General features: G+C 45.4%; 1 protein-coding gene across 1 annotated transcript in view; it reads right to left on the reverse strand.

Moving 5' to 3' along the window:
• Positions 1–18,396, reverse strand: part of LOC117523633 (metal transporter CNNM4) — an 84,176-nt gene extending 65,780 nt beyond the window's left edge. Inside the window, exon 1 of the mRNA XM_034185208.1 lies at positions 16,896–18,396. Within this exon, the coding sequence (XP_034041099.1) occupies positions 16,896–18,306 (1,411 nt within the window). The 5' untranslated portion in view covers positions 18,307–18,396. The remainder of the gene's footprint in view (positions 1–16,895) is intronic.
• Between the last annotated feature and the right edge of the window lie 3,275 nt (positions 18,397–21,671).

Consider the following 21,671-nt stretch of genomic DNA (forward strand, 5'->3'; position numbering starts at 1 on the left):
GTTGGCTCTCACTGCGGTATTGTATCACTTCCTGTTCCAGAGCACAGCGGTGTTTTTCTGTATCTGTTAGCTGTTTAATCTGCGCAGTTAGATTGATCTAGTTATCTAGATTACGATTTGTTTCCCAGTGTAATCTTTACGTGCCTTAACTAAAGCACTCCTTCTGCTGAATCACCTCTAAATTATTTACACATTATTCACTTTGCGTGTTTTTAGGAATCCGCTAGCTTAGCATAGCTACTAGCTCTTAGCCGATTTAGCATGGCGGCTTCTCCTGTCTCTCCCGCACTTTTCTGCTCTGGGTGTGAAATGTTTAGTTATTCCTCGGCCTCCTTTAGCAGTAATGGTACTTGTAATAAGTGTAGCTTATTCGTAGCTTTGGAGGCCAGGCTGGGCGAATTGGAGACTCGGCACCGCACCGTGGAAAATTCTACAGCTAGCCAGGCCCCTGTAGTCGGTGCGGACCAAGGTAGCTTAGCCGCCGTTAGTTACCCCCTGGCAGATCCCGAGCAGCCGGGAAAGCAGGCTGACTGGGTGACTGTGAGGAGGAAGCGTAGTCCTAAACAGAAGCCCCGTGTACACCGCCAACCCGTTCACATCTCTAACCGTTTTTCCCCACTCGACGACACACCTGCCGAGGATCAAACTCTGGTTATTGGCGACTCTGTTTTGCGAAATGTGAAGTTAGCGACACCAGCAACCATAGTCAATTGTCTTCCGGGGGCCAGAGCAGGCGACATTGAAGGAAATTTGAAACTGCTGGCTAAGGCTAAGCGTAAATTTGGTAAGATTGTAATTCACGTCGGCAGTAATGACACCCGGTTACGCCAATCGGAGGTCACTAAAATTAACATTAAATCGGTGTGTAACTTTGCAAAAACAATGTCGGACTCTGTAGTTTTCTCTGGGCCCCTCCCCAATCAGACCGGGAGTGACATGTTTAGCCGCATGTTCTCCTTGAATTGCTGGCTGTCTGAGTGGTGTCCAAAAAATGAGGTGGGCTTCATAGATAATTGGCAAAGCTTCTGGGGAAAACCTGGTCTTGTTAGGAGAGACGGCATCCATCCCACTTTGGATGGAGCAGCTCTCATTTCTAGAAATCTGGCCAATTTTCTTAAATCCTCCAAACCGTGACTATCCAGGGTTGGGAACAGGAAGCAGAGTTGTAGTCTTACACACCTCTCTGCAGCTTCTCTCCCCCTGCCATCCCCTCATTACCCCATCCCCGTAGAGACGGTGCCTGCTCCCAGACCACCAATAACCAGCAAAAATCAATTTAAGCATAAAAATTCAAAAAGAAAAAATAATATAGCACCTTCAACTGCACCACAGACTAAAACAGTTAAATGTGGTCTATTAAACATTAGGCCTCTCTCTTCTAAGTCCCTGTTTGTAAATGATATAATAATTGATCAACATATTGATTTATTCTGCCTTACAGAAACCTGGTTACAGCAGGATGAATATGTTAGTTTAAATGAGTCAACACCCCCGAGTCACACTAACTGTCAGAATGCTCGTAGCACGGGCTGGGGCGGAGGATTAGCAGCAATCTTCCATTCCAGCTTATTAATTAATCAAAAACCCAGACAGAGCTTTAATTCATTTGAAAGCTTGAGTCTTAGTCTTGTCCATCCAAATTGGAAGTCCCAAAAACCAGTTTTATTTGTTATTATCTATCGTCCACCTGGTCGTTACTGTGAGTTTCTCTGTGAATTTTCAGACCTTTTGTCTGACTTAGTGCTTAGCTCAGATAAGATAATTATAGTGGGCGATTTTAACATCCACACAGATGCTGAGAATGACAGCCTCAACACTGCATTTAATCTATTATTAGACTCTATTGGCTTTGCTCAAAAAGTAAATGAGTCCACCCACCACTTTAATCATATCTTAGATCTTGTTCTGACTTATGGTATGGAAATAGAAGACTTAACAGTATTCCCTGAAAACTCCCTTCTGTCTGATCATTTCTTAATAACATTTACATTTACTCTGATGGACTACCCAGCAGTGGGGAATAAGTTTCATTACACTAGAAGTCTTTCAGAAAGCGCTGTAACTAGGTTTAAGGATATGATTCCTTCTTTATGTTCTCTAATGCCATATACCAACACAGTGCAGAGTAGCTACCTAAACTCTGTAAGTGAGATAGAGTATCTCGTCAATAGTTTTACATCCTCATTGAAGACAACTTTGGATGCTGTAGCTCCTCTAAAAAAGAGAGCTTTAAATCAGAAGTGCCTGACTCCGTGGTATAACTCACAAACTCGTAGCTTAAAGCAGATAACCCGTAAGTTGGAGAGGAAATGGCGTCTCACTAATTTAGAAGATCTTCACTTAGCCTGGAAAAAGAGTCTGTTGCTCTATAAAAAAGCCCTCCATAAAGCTAGGACATCTTTCTACTCATCACTAATTGAAGAAAATAAGAACAACCCCAGGTTTCTTTTCAGCACTGTAGCCAGGCTGACAAAGAGTCAGAGCTCTATTGAGCTGAGTATTCCATTAACTTTAACTAGTAATGACTTCATGACTTTCTTTGCTAACAAAATTTTAACTATTAGAGAAAAAATTACTCATAACCATCCCAAAGACGTATCGTTATCTTTGGCTGCTTTCAGTGATGCCGGTATTTGGTTAGACTCTTTCTCTCCGATTGTTCTGTCTGAGTTATTTTCATTAGTTACTTCATCCAAACCATCAACATGTTTATTAGACCCCATTCCTACCAGGCTGCTCAAGGAAGCCCTACCATTATTTAATGCTTCGATCTTAAATATGATCAATCTATCTTTGTTAGTTGGCTATGTACCACAGGCTTTTAAGGTGGCAGTAATTAAACCATTACTTAAAAAGCCATCACTTGACCCAGCTATCTTAGCTAATTATAGGCCAATCTCCAACCTTCCTTTTCTCTCAAAAATTCTTGAAAGGGTAGTTGTAAAACAGCTAACTGATCATCTGCAGAGGAATGGTCTATTTGAAGAGTTTCAGTCAGGTTTTAGAATTCATCATAGTACAGAAACAGCATTAGTGAAGGTTACAAATGATCTTCTTATGGCCTCGGACAGTGGACTCATCTCTGTGCTTGTTCTGTTAGACCTCAGTGCTGCTTTTGATACAGTTGACCATAAAATTTTATTACAGAGATTACAGCATGCCATAGGTATTAAAGGCACTGCGCTGCGGTGGTTTGAATCATATTTGTCTAATAGATTACAGTTTGTTCATGTAAATGGGGAATCTTCTTCACAGACTAAAGTTAATTATGGTGGTATGGTGATGGTATTGCTTAAATTTTCATTGTTACGCAGATGATACCCAGCTTTATCTATCCATGAAGCCAGAGGACACACACCAATTAGCTAAACTGCAGGATTGTCTTACAGACATAAAGACATGGATGACCTCTAATTTCCTGCTTTTAAACTCAGATAAAACTGAAGTTATTGTACTTGGCCCCACAAATCTTAGAAACATGGTGTCTAACCAGATCCTTACTCTGGATGGCATTACCCTGACCTCTAGTAATACTGTGAGAAATCTTGGAGTCATTTTTGATCAGGATATGTCATTCAAAGCGCATATTAAACAAATATGTAGGACTGCTTTTTGCATTTACGCAATATCTCTAAAATCAGAAAGGTCTTGTCTCAGAGTGATGCTGAAAAACTAATTCATGCATTTATTTCCTCTAGGCTGGACTATTGTAATTCATTATTATCAGGTTGTCCTAAAAGTTCCCTAAAAAGCCTTCAGTTAATTCAAAATGCTGCAGCTAGAGTACTGACGGGGACTAGAAGGAGAGAGCATATCTCACCCATATTGGCCTCTCTTCATTGGCTTCCTGTTAATTCTAGAATAGAATTTAAAATTCTTCTTCTTACTTATAAGGTTTTGAATAATCAGGTCCCATCTTATCTTAGGGACCTCGTAGTACCATATCACCCCAATAGAGCGCTTCGCTCTCAGACTGCAGGCTTACTTGTAGTTCCTAGGGTTTGTAAGAGTAGAATGGGAGGCAGAGCCTCTCCTGTGGAACCAGCTCCCAATTCAGATCAGGGAGACAGACACCCTCTCTACTTTTAAGATTAGGCTTAAAACTTTCCTTTTTGCTAAAGCTTATAGTTAGGGCTGGATCAGGTGACCCTGAACCATCCCTTAGTTATGCTGCTATAGACGTAGACTGCTGGGGGGTTCCCATGATGCACTGTTTCTCTTTTTGCTCTGTATGCACCACTCTGCATTTAATCATTAGTGATCGATCTCTGCTCCCCTCCACAGCATGTCTTTTTCCTGGTTCTCTCCCTCAGCCCCAACCAGTCCCAGCAGAAGACTGCCCCTCCCTGAGCCTGGTTCTGCTGGAGGTTTCTTCCTGTTAAAAGGGAGCTTTTCCTTCCCACTGTAGCCAAGTGCTTGCTCACAGGGGGTCGTTTTGACCGTTGGGGTTTTACATAATTATTGTATGGCCTTGCCTTGCAATATAAAGCGCCTTGGGGCAACTGTTTGTTGTGATTTGGCGCTATATAAAAAAATTGATTGATTGATTGTATGTGTGTGTGTGTAATTATGTATGTATGTGTAGGTGTATGTTGGTGTGTGTATACATGTATACTCTATATGTATGTAACTATGTATGTAGACGAAGACACAGTGTTCACTTGATATGTTTATGATAATGGGATTTGAGTTTGTGTTGTTAAATGTGTTTGTATCATGCCCCAAGCAGAGGGTCACCCCTTAGAGTCTGGTCTGCTTGAGGTTTCTTCCTCTATACATCAGAGGGAGTTTTTCCTTACCACTGTTGCCTGTGTGCTTGCTCTGGGGGTAGGTAATGTGTATATATGTATGTATGTATATATGGGGTGGGCATTTATAAGCTTTGCTTCTGCTCACCCCCTTTTTGGTCACACATGTCACCGTGGAATTGTCTTGTTTATCAGTTTTTGTTATTGATGAGTTGTATGCCAAATAAATAAGTTCAAATAAATAAGTTAAAGAATAACTACATTAATATAAACTGTACAAAGTGATATATAACACATATCTGTTCATTTTAAAATAATGCACTAATTCTGAAGACTTGAACATTAACACACAGATGCCCAGAGGGGATTATGGGTAAACTAACCCTCCACTCATACTGATTGGTTGATTCATTCATTCTATGTAAAAACCAACACAAGTACATAAATAAAAGTAACGTATTGGTGTTTACAAATAAATGTGCTTTTGTAAAATATGTAATTTTTTTCATTTGTATATGTTGTGAAAGTGTAAGAGCACGGACCCACAACAGGGGGCACAAATGAACGGACAATGGATAAAGCCAAATACAACACTTTACTGTTGTGAAATTGCACAACAACAACAACAGATTACAATATGAACTCCAATATACACAGTGTTATGTGGGCAGGCTCGAAGATAGGAGACGTCAGTCCAAGTCGACCCGGAACCACACAATTTCCACTGCCACCGAACCCCGGGAATACTGGAGCCGCCAAGTCCCGAACTCCCAGGTGGCCACTGCCTACGCGTGTCGGACCTGGTACTGCTGGCGAGGAGCAAACACAGTTAGAAGTGGGTGCGTGTGCACCCAGCAACACGTATGGTGGGAAATCACCTCCACCTCTCGTCGAAAAAAGGAACAGAGTAAATGCTGTTCAAGTCACACAAGCAACAGTTATTCCAAAATACAGTCAGCTGAGAATTTACCTCTTCATAGAGCGATATCTCGGCAATGAGGTGGAGATGCCGTCTTGCTGATATACCACTGAAGATCAGATGATTGATGACAGCTGTCGTCGGTGATAAGTGACAGCTGTCACCCCGGCTACTCCTGTGAGGCGGCAGCGCCCTCTGGTGCCTTGAGCCCGCACTCCAGGCAGGGCGCCCTCTGGTGGTGGTGGGCCAGCAGTACCTCCTCTTCAGCGGCCCACACAACAGGACCCCCCCCTCAACGGGCGCCTCCTGGCGCCCGACCGGGCTTGTCCGGGTGGCGGCGGTAGAAGTCGGCCAGGAGGGCCGGGTCCAGGATGAAGCTCTTCTTCACCCAGGAGCGTTCTTCGGGGCCGTACCCCTCCCAGTCCACCAAATACTGGAAGCCCCGGCCCATCCGTCGGACATCCAAAAGCCGGCGCACTGTCCAACCCGGCTCGCCATTGATGATCCGGGCAGGAGGTGGTGTTGGACCCGGAGTGCAGAGGGGTGAGGTGTGATGCAGTTTAATCCTTGACACGTGGAACACGGGATGGATCCGCAGTGAGGCCGGAAGCTGAAGCCTCACTGCGGCGGGACTGATGACCTTGAGGATCTTGAATGGACCTATGTACCGTTCCTGTAATTTTGGGGAGGCCACTTGTAGTGGAATGTCCTTGGTTGACAACCACACTTCCTGCCCAGGACGATACGTAGGAGCCGGGGTCCGCCGCCGGTCTGCATGGGCCTTTGTCCTCATCCGGGCCCTCAGCAAAGCAGAATGGGCGGCACGCCACACCCGACGGCACTTCCGCAGGTGGGCCTGGACCGAGGGCACACTGACCTCTCCCTCAACCACCGGGAACAACGGGGGCTGATACCCCAGACACACCTCAAAAGGGGAGAGGCCGGTGGCGGACGACACTTGGCTGTTGTGGGCATACTCGATCCAGGCCAGATGGGTACTCCAGGCTGCTGGGTGCGCGGCTGTCACGCAACGCAGGGTCTGCTCCATCTCTTGATTGGCCCGTTCTGCTTGCCCGTTGGTTTGGGGATGATACCCGGATGAGAGACTGACCGTGGCCCCCAGTTCCCGGCAGAAGCTCCTCCAGACGTGCGAGGAGAACTGGGGACCACGATCGGAGACAATGTCTGTTGGAATCCCATGCAGCCGGACGACGTGGTGGACCAGGAGGTCCGCTGTCTCCTGGGCTGTTAGGAGCTTCGGGAGGGCCACGAAGTGGGCCACCTTGGAGAATCGGTCCACTATCGTGAGAATGGTGGTGTTGCCCTGGGACGGCGGGAGGCCCGTGACAAAATCCAGGCCGATGTGGGACCAGGGGCGATGAGGCACGGGCAGCGGCGGTAGCAATCCCGAGGCCTTGCGATGGTCGGCCTTGCCCCTGGCGCAGATGGTACAGGCCTGGATATAATCCCGGACGTCGGCCTCTAGGGACGCCCACCAGAAGCGCTGCCGGACAACTGCCACGGTTCTTCGCACCCCTGGATGACAGGAGAGCTTAGAGCCGTGACAGAAGTCCAGGACTGCAGCCCTAGCTTCTGGTGGGACGTAGAGTCTGTTCTTCGGCCCAGTTCCGGGGTCCGGGCTTCGTGCCAGGGCCTCCCGGACGGTTCTCTCTACATCCCAGGTGAGGGTGGCCACGATAGTGGACTCCGGGATGATGGGTTCCGGTGGATCCGACAACTCCGTAACTATGTACCCGGGACAAAGCATCCGATCTCTGGTTTTTGGTCCCGGGACGGTAGGTGATCCGGAAGTCAAAACGGCCGAAGAACAGTGACCAGCGGGCTTGCCTGGGATTCAGCCGCTTGGCGGTCCTGATATACTCCAGGTTCCGGTGGTCAGTGAAAACCGTAAATGGCACGGACGTTCCCTCCAACAGATGTCTCCACTCTTCAAGAGCCTCTTTCACCGCAAGGAGTTCTCGATTGCCGACGTCATAGTTCCGTTCGGCCGGGGTCAACCTGCGGGAAAAATAGGCACACGGGTGAAGGACCTTATCGGTCTTCCCGCTCTGGGACAGCACAGCTCCTATCCCTGAGTCCGAGGCGTCCACTTCAACCACTAACTGGCGGCTAGGATCGGGCTGCACCAGAACTGGTGCAGACGAGAAGCGCCGTTTCAACTCCTTGAACGCAGCATCGCAACGATCTGACCAGGTGAAGGGGACTTTTGGTGAGGTCAGGGCTGTCAGGGGGCTAACTACCTGACTGTAGCCCTTAATGAACCTCCTGTAAAAATTAGCAAAGCCGAGGAACTGTTGCAGCTTCCTACGGCTTGTGGGTTGGGGCCAGTCTCTCACCGCCGCAACCTTGGCCGGATCAGGAGCGACGGAGTTGGAGGAGATGATAAACCCCAGGAAGGACAAAGATGTGCGGTGGAACTCACACTTCTCGCCCTTCACAAACAGCCGGTTCTCCAACAACCGCTGCAGGACCTGACGTACATGTCGGACATGGGTCTCAGGATCCCGAGAAAAGATGAGTATATCGTCTATATATACAAAGACGAATCGGTGCAGGAAATCCCGCAAGACATCATTAACCAAGGCTTGGAACGTCGCAGGGGCGTTTGTAAGACCGAACGGCATGACCAGGTACTCAAAGTGGCCTAAAGGGGTGTTAAATGCCGTCTTCCACTCGTCTCCCTTCCGGATCCGAACCAGGTGATACGCATTTCTAAGATCTAGCTTGGTGAATATTCGGGCTCCATGCAGGGGCGTGAACACCGAATCCAACAGGGGCAACGGGTATCAATTACGAACCGTGATTTCGTTCAGTCCCCTGTAATCAATGCATGGACGAAGTCCGCCATCTTTTTTACCCACAAAAAAGAAACCTGCACCCATCGGGGAGGTGGAATTCCGGATCAACCCGGCGGCTAAAGAGTCCCGGATGTAGGTCTCCATTGATTCACGCTCAGGTCGTGAGAGGTTGTACAGCCTGCTGGACGGGAACTCACCGCCTGGAACCAAATCAATGGCACAATCGTACGGATGGTGGGGGGGAAGGGTGAGCGCCAGATCCTTGCTGAACACATCCACAAGGTCGTGGTACTCCACCGGCACCGTCCCTAGATTGGGTGGGACTCTGACCCCCTCCTTAGCCTGGGAACCGGGAGGTACCGAGGAACCTAAACATACCCGATGGCAGGTCTCGCTCCACTGAACCACTACCCCGGACGGCCAGTCGATCCGGGGATTGTGTTTCAACATCCAGGGGAACCCCAAGATCACACGGGAGGTAGTTGGAGTCACAAAAAACTCGATCTCCTCCCGGTGATTTCCTGACACCACCAGAGTTACAGGTGGTGTCCTATGTGTGATTGGAGGGAGGAGGGAGCCATCTAGTGCTCGTACCTGCACAGGCGAGGTAAGAGCCACCAGAGGGAGCCCTATCTCCCTGGCCCATCTGCTGTCTAACAGATTCCCTTCAGAGCCCGTGTCCACCAGTGCTGGGGCCTTCAGGGTTAAATCCTCATACAGGATTGTAACTGGGAGTCGTGTCGCAATGTGGGTGTGTCCCACGTGAATGTCTCGGCCCACCCCTAGCCCAGTCTCTAGGGGCGGGCGTTGGTGTTTAACCGCTCGGGGCAGTCTCTCAATTGATGCTCTATCGAGCCACAAATAAAACACGCCCCGCGGTCCAGCCTCCTCTGTCTACTTGGTGCTCTAAATGTGGCCCTGCTCGTGTCCATAGCTTCGTCAGCAGGGGGAGCTGTAACCACACGAGGTGCAGGGGCCGTGGAGCGTGGGGAGGGCGGAACGCGATCGGAACCGGAAGGGAGAGGGACGGCGCGTGCCCGGCCACGCCCTTCGTCTCGTTCCCGACGGCGTTCTTCCAACCGATTGTCTAATCGTATGACGAGATCGATAAGCCCATCTAAATCCCGCGGTTCATCCTTAGCCACCAGGTGCTCCTTTAGAACCAATGACAGTCCGTTTACAAAGGCGGCGCGGAGGGCAGTGCTATTCCAGCCTGACCTCGCAGCCGCGATGCGGAAGTCGACTGCATACGCAGCTGCGCTCCGGCGCCCCTGTCTCATTGACAGTAGCACGGCCGAAGCGGTCTCTCCTCTATTTGGGTGATCGAACACTGTTCTGAACTCCCTCACAAACCCATCATATGTCTGAAGGAGCCGTGAATTGTGCTCCCAGAGCACTGTAGCCCAAGTGCGTGCCTCACCACGAAGCAGATTTATCACATAAGCTACTTTGCTAGCATCAGTCGCGTACATGACGGGACGCTGTGCGAAGACGAGCGAACACTGCATAAGGAAATCCGCGCACGTCTCCACACAGCCTCCGTACGGCTCTGGGGGGCTTATGTATGCTTCCGGGGAAGGTGGGAGGTGTCGTTGAACGACCAGTGGAACATCACTGTTACGCACAGGGTCGACGGGAGGGAGAGCCGCAGCGGCGCCCGGAGGGTGCGCTTCCACCTGCGCGGCAAGAGCCTCCACCCTGCGGTTCAGGAGGACGTTCTGCTCGGTCATCAAATCCAACCGAGTCGTGAAAGCGGTGAGGATCCGCTGCAACTCACCGATCACCCATCCTGCGGACGCCTGTGCGCCCTGTTCTTCCATTGGCCGTTCAACAGCCGGTTGACGCCCCTCGGGATCCATGACGCTGGCCGAGATATCCTGTTGTGAAAGTGTAAGAGCACGGACCCACAACAGGGGGCGCAAATGAACGGACAAAGGATAAAGCCAAATACAACACTTTACTGTTGTGAAATTGCACAACAACAACAACAGATTACAATATGAACTCCAATATACACAGTGTTATGTGGGCAGGCTCGAAGATAGGAGATGTCAGTCCAAGTCAAACCGGAACCACACGATTTCCACCGCCACCGAATCCCGGGAATACTGGAGCCGCCAAGTCCCAAACTCCCAGGTGGCCACTGCCTACGCGTGTCGGACCTGGTACTGCTGGCGAGGAGCAAACACAGTTAGAAGTGGGTGCGTGTGCACCCAGCAACACGTATGGTGGGAAATCACCTCCACCTCTCGTCGAAAAAAGGAACAGAGTAAATGCTGTTCAAGTCACACAAGCAACAGTTATTCCAAAATACAGTCAGCTGAGAATTTACCTCTTCGTAGAGCGATACGAAGGTCAACAACACTGTGATATAACTGGTAGATGGAAGTGTTCTATGAATTTTGACACCAGTTATATCACACGGCCTGAATCACAATTTAACAGACTTTTCGGCTTTTGGAGAAGCAACCTGGGCTTCTTCTGGCATTTTTACATAAAACAAACAATAACGTCTATAAACCCAGAGAATATATTCACGAGAGCTTTAGGCACAATATAGAAAGAGTTTAATGCTGTTGTCCATGTGGAGTCTGATCAGAGCATCTCAAATGCATTTCTCCTATCATGAACTTTTACCCAGAATGCACTGTGCACACACCATGTCCACCCTAAAACCATTAAAAATAGTCCAATACTTTAAAACTAAAACATATATCTGATATTTTCACTGTATAAAACTTCAGACATGACGTTAATTTAAATAACTTGTCCGAAATTAGTTTGGTTAAAATTTTAGCCATAAGTTAAAACTGTATGCCTCTGGATGACTTAAGTGATATTGCCAGTGTATCGCTATGGGGTCAAAAGAAATTAGTTTTTTCTTTTCTATGACCAGTTCTCCTTTTCCTGCAGAGGATAGAGCGGCTTGTTCTAGAACTAGCTCTTCTCTGTTTGTAGAGGATAGAACTACGCATCTACTACAAAAAGCTACGTTTGCAAAAATGTTAGCCGACTGAAAACCATAATCTGACCAATTATTTTCTGATAAGTTTTGGTCTGATTTTTAAAGTTATCTGAAAAGCTAATCCGATAATGAAAACATTTTCTTTGATAATTAGCAGTTTAGCAGAACTGTGCCCACCACTGGTCTCATTATTATGTCAACAATCCTAATGTGAAAAGTCAATCAATCTGGTCAAGTGCAGTGTAGCTAAATGACTTGTTTGACAACCTTTGAACCCAAAAGTGGCAAATCCATTCTGTTTTTCTGTCACCTGAAGATATTAGTGGAATTCACAACTACAGGATACAAACGCCCTGCCGCGTGCTGGGTAATCGGGAGAGTCGGGAGTTTTCCCAGTGGGCTGGTCCAACCTGGGGCCGTTGTGAGGGGGTGTTAATATACGAGGTCTGTGAGAAAAGTATCCGACCTTTTTATTTTATGCAAAAAATATATGGATTTGATTCATATGTTTTTACATCAGCCAAGCTTGAACCTTCGTGCGCATGCGTGAGTTTTTTCACGCCTGTCGGTTGCGTCATTCACCTGTGGGCAGGCTTTGAGTGAGCACTGGTCCACCCCTCTCGTCGTTTTTTCATTGCGAGGAAATGGTGGAATGATATGGACTTTGTTCCATCAGAATTTTTTCAGAAACTGTTAGAGACAGGCAGCTGGAAACCATTCGGAAAATTCACATGGCTTTCGGTGAAAATTTTATGGGCTTCACAGAGATTAAGGAGTGTTACTACCGCTTTAAGGACGGTCCACAATGGCGCACGGCGCACCGTGCTCCGAGCCGCGATCGAAAGGCAGAAACCACCAGATCATTTCTAAACGGATGGCTGTGTCGATCCGGGACTGTCGTGTGCAATTTCTCTGGTTATCACAAGAGCTGGACATCAGCCATTTTCCGGCAGATTTCACTTTTAACAAGAGATTTTATCATGGAAAGCCGCGCAGAGGCTTCGCGCGTCATGACAGATTCGCTGATGGAGCAAGACAAAGAACACCTCCGTTTTGGAGTGTCAGAGGACAAGTTGGGACATGCCCAGCTCTCCACAATTTCTCTTATACTCTCTCGACTGGTAAGCCACTGAAAGCCGAGATAGGCATGTCCCAACTTGTCCTCTGACACTCCAAAATGGAGGTGTTCTTTGTCTCGCTCCATCAGCGAATCTGTCGTGACAAAATCTCTTGTTAAAAGTGAAATCTGATGGAAAATGGCTGATGTCCAGCTCTTGTGATAACCAGAGAAATTGCACACGATGGTCCCGGATCGACACAGCCATCCATTTAGAAATGAAATGGTGGTTTCTGCCTGTCGATCGCAGCTCAGAGCACGGCGCACCGTGCGCCATTGTGGGCTGTCCTTAAAGCGGTAGTAACACTCCTTAATCTCTGTGAAGCCCATAAAATTTTCACTGAAAGCCATGTGAATTTTCCGAATGGTTTCCAGCTGCCTGTCTCTAACAGTTTCTGAAAAAATTCTGATGGAACAAAGCCCAAATCATTCCGCCATTTCCTCGCAATGAAAAAGCGACGAGAGTGCTCAATCAAAGCCTGCCCACAGGCGAATGACGCAACCGACAGGCGTGAAAAAACTCACGCATGCGCACGAAGGTTCAAGCTTGGCTGACGTAAAAACATATGAATCAAATCCATATATTTTTTGCATAAAATAAAAAGGTCGGATACTTTTCTCACAGACCTCATATGCATACATATATGACCACCACTAATTCTTAGGCTACACAGCAAGACACTTGGGCTGCTGTATCTTAAAGAGAAGATATTAAGCGTTATAAATGTTTTACAATCACGAAAATTCACAAGAAAATAACTTAAGACTGCTACTTTTGCAACACTGTTATCTTTTCCAAAGCCTAAGGCAGGGACATACCATTACACGTTTAACACCCCTATGCATTCATTACAGTTAGTTCAGTCCAATCAAGCCCTGTGTGCTCAGATGGGACTTGCGCTACTAGCAAGTATAGGAGGAGTGACCCCTAAGTGAAAAGATGGACAGAAAAAAGCCAGGTGGAGCTGAAAAAGCTTGATTAAGAAAAAGAGGAAGATGCTGCCAAGTGTGCAAAGCTGACAGATATTTTTTCAAGAAGCCAGAGTGAAGAGGGAAATGGTGAATAGGGCCGGGCAGAACAGGCTACGTGCCTGTTGATGCCAGGATGTCAGCCGTATCAACATTTGTAGTACAGTACCACCTCTTCCAGCTACTTACAGACTTCACTGACTTAAGCTGGGCAGACACTGCATGATATTTTCAATCGCTGTACTTGGCTCCAGCTCAAACTGTGCAACAAAACCGCTGGGTTTAAAAGTTCAGAGCGCACGATTCATGGTCTCACTCTGTACGGCCCGATGCTCTGATGTGATCTGACTGCTCATATTGTACCTTCAAAAACCACACGTTGGGCTGGTGTTTCCAAAAGCAAAACGTAACAGAAGCTTTTTTTTTTTTTTTTTTTTTTTTTTTACATTTATTTCATGCCTCTATCAGCGCGCACAGTGAGTGAAATCAGGTGGGTGGAGACTGAGTGCATATGCGCGCGTGCACACACAGCAGACAGCAACGTGATTCACGAGAGGACGGTAAAAAAAGAAAACATAAACATTCATAACAGGTGTTGCTACTTACACTGTTGTATAAATAAACTATATTTAATACGGAGTCATACAGCTGCGCTCATCTGTCGTAAATCCTGTTGTTGTCTGCTGTGTGCGCGCGCGCATATATGTTCAGTCTCCCCCACCTGATTCCACTCACTGTGCGCGCTGATAGGCATGAACTTTAATATGATATTAGGTTATTGCGAGGGAACGCAATAAAAAAACACAAGACTTTACATGAGATCACTGTTTGCTCTCTCCAGTGTTTGTACACGCACAGTGCGCGAGGTAATCAGCGCGTAGATGCTTGTAGCGCTGCTTCAACAGCGCGGAACCCTCACGAGTCACGACGGCCGACCAAAATATCAAACAGGTTTGATTTTTATCCGACCATATGATTCCCCATCGGGAGGTGGTCGTGAGACGTTAAATGCAGCTTGTTATTCCATGTAGTCTGAACAATGCAGGACGCACGATTAAGCTGAAACTCGGCGCGATCCAAAAAATTCTTGCACGAGTGAAAAATCGTCTGAAAAAGGGCCAAAAATCGCAGTGTAAGCCCTCCTTAGGTGGTGTACTGGTGAGTTAACAATACCGTTCTTGTTTTAACTAACTAACTTTTACTTTCTATTATAAGCCACCCAATTTTCACAGTCAGTCAGCACATAAATGCTGGATTTAAATGCCACAGCAGAACTCTTATTATCCCTGTGCGCTGGCAGTTTGTGGGCCGGTTGGATATGAAACTCCCGGGCTGAAAAATGTTCCCAGCACGCCCCTGCAGACGCCTGACCAACTGTGAAACTTGTGTTGGTTAAAACATCATGCACTAACGCTTAAAATAGAAATAATAAGAATTAAAAAAAGGTTTGTCATTGGAAAAAATTCTTGATTGTATCCTTTTCACACGTATGGTCTTCATGAGGGATGTTTGTGTTGCCTAGCAACAGAGAGGGCAACCATGCAAATGATCCCTATTCCACTCTCTGTAACACTGATATTCATTCTGTACCATGGAGAACTAAAATTTACTTTTAACAGCAAACAAACATAGCTTCTAAATGACACAAGACACAAAAAAATCTCATTCAGGAAGAATCTAGCCAACACACTTGACTTCCTGTCCTGCATATGCCAGGCGCACAATGCGGAGGTGGTAAAAATAGCTCTCAGGTGGATAAACATTGGGGGAATTTGAGAAAGTTTGACATAAAACACCATGAAAATATGACCCCTTTTACCTGTGTCGAGCTTGGACAGCAAAAGTGTTGAGTGAATGAGTTAGTCCATCCCAGCTAGTTTGTGTTGATAACAACTCTGCTGGATAACCATGAGGTTAAGGTAAGCAAGTAAGCAACTGTATAATCGGCCATTTAAAAAAGTGTTGTTATATTAAGTAAGGTAAACATGATGAAATCTTCTCCATGCAACCAGACACTTCTAAAGATATTTTCACCTGTTCAGTGGTGACAAACAGTGGTTTATTGTGTTTTTAGCCTGTCCTATACAATTACATTATTCAGCCGGGTTTCCTGTGATCATGTTTCCATTCTAAATCAGCAGTGCATCAATTAAAATTGTGCAAAGATAAACACCTCAAAATAGTAAAAAAATATCAAAGTTTCTCTTTCAGGAAGAAAAGCATGCTATGATATTGTTCTTTTCCATTCCTTGTCCCCTTCACTCCCCCAAGGATATAGTCCATACTAAATTCTCAGCTGCTGTTGTTTCCCTCCACATCACTCTATGTTCAGATTTCATTTTAAATCCGTTGAAACACCATTATTTTTGAACATTATTCAAGAGTTGGCATAAAAACAAACCCATCACGCGCTCTTCTGCCACCTGGTGAACACTGGCACCTGCTGGGCAGTTCAGGAATATGTATCCATATCAAATAACGAGCTCCATATTTAAAGCCTACAGTCAGGCTGGGGAATGAATGTGCACCAGCCTGTGGAGCTGCAGGTGCAAAAACAGGTCTATTTTTTTTTTTTTTTTTTTTAGATGTGAATTTTTTTTTCTTTCATGTATCATCTCAGTGTTTGAGTTGGGTTTTTTTTTTTTAAGTACAATCTACATTTTGTAAATATTTCTATGAATTTCTGTGCACATGCCTGTTTCACTTTAAAATACTGGAAATGTGCGTATGGCTGTTGGTTAGGGTTAAAATGACCATAATAATAAGGAAAAGTCAATTTGCCTTTTTTTGTTACATGCTAGACAGCTGGATCTTGGTATCAGTGATGTCTTCACTGTCTCTCAGTGGAAAATGACATATGTCTGAAATACTCACACAAAAATATGTATGAATTTTTCTGCACCATTATTTTGTAAATTGTTATACCATGTTCAGCCTATTCTAAGGAAAATATCTTAGTAAAACATGACCCCTTTAAATATTTGTGAATTGGAGCGACATTAAAACTGGATTTGGCCCCACTCCTTCCACATTTACTTTCATGTGAGGAAAAAGGTATTTTAATGAATAAATTCTTCAGGTAACCTCATTCTGATCCCCATAGCCTTTGACCCGTGATTGCCCCACGCTCACTGTGTGACACTATCAGATTTCACATGTGGCTCTCACTGCTCTGGGATCAAAGGGGCTCACTCACAGGCTCACTGGGAGCCAATGTACTGATGGATATGCATCAACTTTCCCCCCTCACAACCTGGATTTTAACCACACGTGACTTCAAAAGGTCATCCAACCCCTGTAGGTGGCAGGAGGCTTTTCCTGCAGAACTTCTAAGACCTGACCGGTGATGTGATCTTACCTCTCTTAAACTCCTCCAGCATCACATCCAGCTTGGTGTCGTTGAACACACAGTGCATGGGGTGTTTGTAAAACTGCGTGATGGTCTTGAGCGGCGTGCAATCGTCGGGATCCACGAAAGCCAAGTCTTTAACGAACAGGATGTCCACAATGTTGGACCGGTCGTTCTCGTACACCGGGATCCGCGTGAAACCGCTCTGCATCACGTCGGACATGGTGCAGAAGTCCAGCGTGGCGTCCGAGGAGAGCATGTAGCAGTCCGTCAGAGGGGTCAGGACGTCCTCCACGGTCTTAGTCCTCAGCTCCAGCGCGCCCTGGATGATGTTGAGTTCCTCTTTGACCAGGCCGTGATACGGATCTGTGATCCGCAGCATGGCCACCAGCTTCTCCCTGGTGTAAAAGCTGCTGATCTCCTGGTGCAACATGACGTCCAGGATTTTGGACACCGGGTAGGCGATGGGGAAGAAGAGCAGCATCAACAGCCGGGTGGCGCACAGAGTTTTGGACGCGATGGCGAGGCTGTGGCGGGACGCCACGGAGTGAGGCAAGATCTCACCGATAAAGAAAATCCCCAACGTGCACGAGGTGGTGGAGAGAAGGGTCATACCCAAAATCTGGCACATCCACACCACAAAGCACGTGTTGGTGAGCACGTTGCCCAGCACCACGGTGCAAAGGATGTAGTTTCCGTGTTTACGCACAGACTCGATTTTCCGTGCGTATTTCTGCTCCTTCTCCGTGCCGCTGTTTTGCAGGACGCGCAGCTCCATGGGGTCCAGAGCGAGCATGCTGATGTTCAGCCCGCTGCAGAGCGCAGAAAGCCCCAGCAGGAGCACGGAGACTCCCGCTTGGAGCCAAACGTCCCCCTGTGGAGGTCTCTCCACCACCGCCAACCAGAAGTCTCTGGTGGTGAAGTGCTCCCACTTCGCGCCATCGAACGCGCACATGGAGTAGTATTTGACCGCCTCTCCTTTGCGCAGGTCTTTGGCAAGCAACTCGACTAGAACTGAGTTGTGGCTTGAGGGGGATCTGAACGACCCCAGCAGCTCTATGTCAGTGCTGCGGGTGTCCTCCTCCACGCACGGGTTGTCCCCCATCCTCTCCGCATGCCCGCCGTCTCCTCCCGGCTCCTCGATGAACGCGATCCACGGAGCGGCGTCGGTGCCGCCGCTGACGTTCAGCTCTGCGGCGGGAGGTGCGGAGTAGTAAACCCTGAGCAGGAACCGGGTCCCCTCAGTCGCCCTCAGCATCCCGCCGTGCACGGACAGCTCCCCGCTTTGCGTGTCCTCCGGCCGGACGCCGAGCAGCGCGGCAGTGGGGGGAGCGAGGAGGAGCGCGGCGGTCAGGAGGAGCAAAAGGAGGCGGCGAGGATGCAGGATGCAGCGGAGAGCATCCGCAGCATCCACAGCCATGGTGCCGAGTGAGACTCACGGACGCGGGAGATGCGGGTCACGTGGTGTTGGATGGATGGAGCAGCAGCTGGGTGGCCATATCCACGAGGAGGGGAGGGGGAACCGCCGCTCTTAAATACACTTGACACGCAGTGACGTGGGCCTGTCTTATTTGCTTTCTGCCAGTTACTAAAAATAGAAGTCAGAAGTGCCCGATCGTGAAAAATTCATGCGATGGGAGACGAATGGATCGTATTAGATGGAAATATCAAAAAAAAAAAAAAAAAAGCGTCGTGCATTGGATCATTTGTGAAGAGATTTAGTGTGTTATGGAGCCAAATCTGTTCATCACGTGGTGGGGACATTTTTAAGATTTGAGTTTTCTCCGCGTGAGGATTAAGTATAAATTATGGTAAGTGAGTGCTAAAGGTTAAGGTAAGTCTTCAGGGGTTAACATCAGTGCAGTGTTGAGTGCGCTTGTGTGCAAAACATGACACCACCGCGTTGCTTTTTTTTTTTTTTTTTTTTTTTTTTTTTTTTTGCGTTTTTAAAGTGTCCACTAGATGGCAGTATAGGCCCCGTTTCAATGCAGCCTTTTCAGATTTTCCTTGCCAAGATTTAAAAAAATGTTTTCAAAATAAAAGTCCCAACACATTTTAGACAAATGAGCAAATTACCTATTAAACTGGCTTTTAGACCACATTTTTACAAGTGCTGTACATAAATAAATAATGGGTATGATAATAGCAACTTTTTAAAGAACCAATGATGCTGCAGTAATTGTTTAAAAAGTTGCTAAATAAAATAGCACTGGCAAGTGTTAAAAACTAAATTACAAAATAAATATCTTGTTACTAATCCCGAATTCTTTTGGATGAAATGCCCCATTATTTAATAGGAGCATCATCAACTCATTATGAATTGATTACTGTCCTCTGTTTTCTGTCTTTGTGGAATCATACATCGGGCTATAAACCTACAGAAAAATAATTTTTAAAAACTGACAATCTCCTTCATTTTTTTAAAGTGATGAAATTTTCTTTAAAACGTTTTTTTATATAAGCAATAAGATAAGATAGTAGTAATAATAGTGGATAAATTTGTATTGTTTCAGCAGCAAAAGGGACAGCGGAATAAAAAGTGAGAACAGCAAGTTCTCAAAAATAATAATAATAATTTTTTTTTTTTAAAGTTGCATTCCACGCTTCAGGCACCATTAAGCACACTTAATATTGCACATTCAAGAACACAGTTATAGCACATATTAATTAAACACTGTAATTAAAAAGTCATTATACCTTTATTTAACATTTGCAAAGTTCACATTTTGGTTTTTGCGTATATGAACGAAAACATTATTTTTGCATGTATTTATTTGCATGTAATTTTTTGTTCTATTGTTATTTTAATTTTTTATTTTATTTTATTTATTTTTTTTGCAGACATAGTGAGACGTTTGTCTTAAATGCCATGTAGAATAAAAGATGATTTATAAATTCAGCAAAAGAGGAAGACCACAGGAATGCATACTATTATTATTAATAATAAAGCTGATTAGTTCTCTGGGAAGTCGTTCAAATTCATGACGAACAGTGTGTTGGATTTATGGTGGCCAAATGGTCAGTACACTTGCACAAGGTTCCCGAATCAAGGCCACCGGTGCCCATTCTCCATGTAACGTGGAAATGAGTCAGGAAGGGCATCCGGCAGTAAAACATGTGCCAAATCAACATGCAGATTCATACCGGATCTACTGTGGCGACCCAAGGGGAAAAGACAGAATCTGAAAGACTTTACTCGTCTATTGGATTTATGAGGTAGAAAACTTAACTATCAGTCGCCCCATCAGCCAAACATCCATCCATCACTTCCAGCCTGGACGACCGTGAAAATCACTTAAACCGTGTTTTTGTGATCACGAGGAGACAAAAAAATGAAATCACATAAAAGTCTTACTTTGCAAGCACACTACGTTTCTTTCGATTAAAACAGAACAAAATTACGAATGCTGGATATAAATGTACTGCAGAATGGAACGGAAAACTGAAACATTTCTCAAAAAGTCGAACTTTATGGTTTTATTGTCTTTTGTACGTCAACGTGGTTGGTTTTGTGTGTACCATACACCCAGTGTGTAACCTACAGAAATAAAACGTGCTTAAATACAACACTATCGACTTTATTTAGCAATTTACCAATGACTATGAACTGATTTGTTCTTTCCACATGATCCTAAACTATCATTACAAATTCTCAGCATAAATTATGATGGGGGAATAATTCTCTTTCAATGCGCTTTGATGTTCAGAATATTTCAAAAAGTAATTAAAAATATATATCATGCTCCAAGTTTATTTTAGTTTGAAATATTACTCCAAACGTCCAAAAAGGGAGTATGGTTATTCTAAATCCATAAGACCAGTTTTATCATCTTAATATCTCTGTTTTGCTTTTAAAATATTATTGGTATTAATTTATATTATGAGTCAACTCCCTGCAATAAATGCTGCCTAAAACTTATAAGAAAATTCAAGTATTTTTATTTGAATAATACACCTGCAAGAAATTTATTGAAATACATTCATAAGTGAACCGAGTGACTTTTAATTACAAAACAAATGCAAACATTAATTTTAATGATTTCTAACGATAGCATTAACCAGCGCACAAATACAGTGTTCAAAAGCACTATAAACTATGCACCTTAACTTGCGTTATTGTGTCATAGTTTATGGAGGAGCTGGTTGCGGGTCAGAGACTCATTTTTTTTCTGCACGAAAATGTAGATAAAATCTAAAAAATTGGGGGATGCATCACGTAGCGCTCTAAAGTCACAGGCGCAAACGTGGACTTTCATTTTAAAAGTTTCGATCTGTGTTCAAATCAAGTTCCTTTTTGCACTTTTCTACACACACGTCTCATATATTTCATTTAAAAATCGTTGAAACAAACAAAAGTTGGATAAAGTAATCGAAAATGATATTTCTGACCAAAAAAGTCTAGTTGAACCAAAATAAAGTCATACATAAATATAAAAAACATGACGCAGTTTTACTGAGGTAGAGTATGCAATTTGGAACATGATTTTAAAAAATAAAGTCCTTGTGCGACATTTAGACAAATTTGGATACATGCTGCAAAAAGTTTTCTATGATTTCGTTCTGCACATTTTGTCAAATAATTAACAAAGTATTTTGATCAGTTTTTACAAGCCCAAACTGCAGTCTGCTTTCCGTGCGTAAAACCTGCACCGTTCAAACCTCCACTTTTCGTGAGTTGGTGTCGTGTTCCTGGATATAATGACGATTAAACTGGGCTTTAGTGGGCAGATTTAGTACTTTGCTGCTCATCTGTGAGACAGCTGCGACCTTAAACACACTTCTGCC

This window comes from Thalassophryne amazonica, chromosome 13 (assembly GCF_902500255.1).
Source record: "Thalassophryne amazonica chromosome 13, fThaAma1.1, whole genome shotgun sequence".
In the NCBI taxonomy this organism is placed as follows: domain Eukaryota; kingdom Metazoa; phylum Chordata; class Actinopteri; order Batrachoidiformes; family Batrachoididae; genus Thalassophryne; species Thalassophryne amazonica.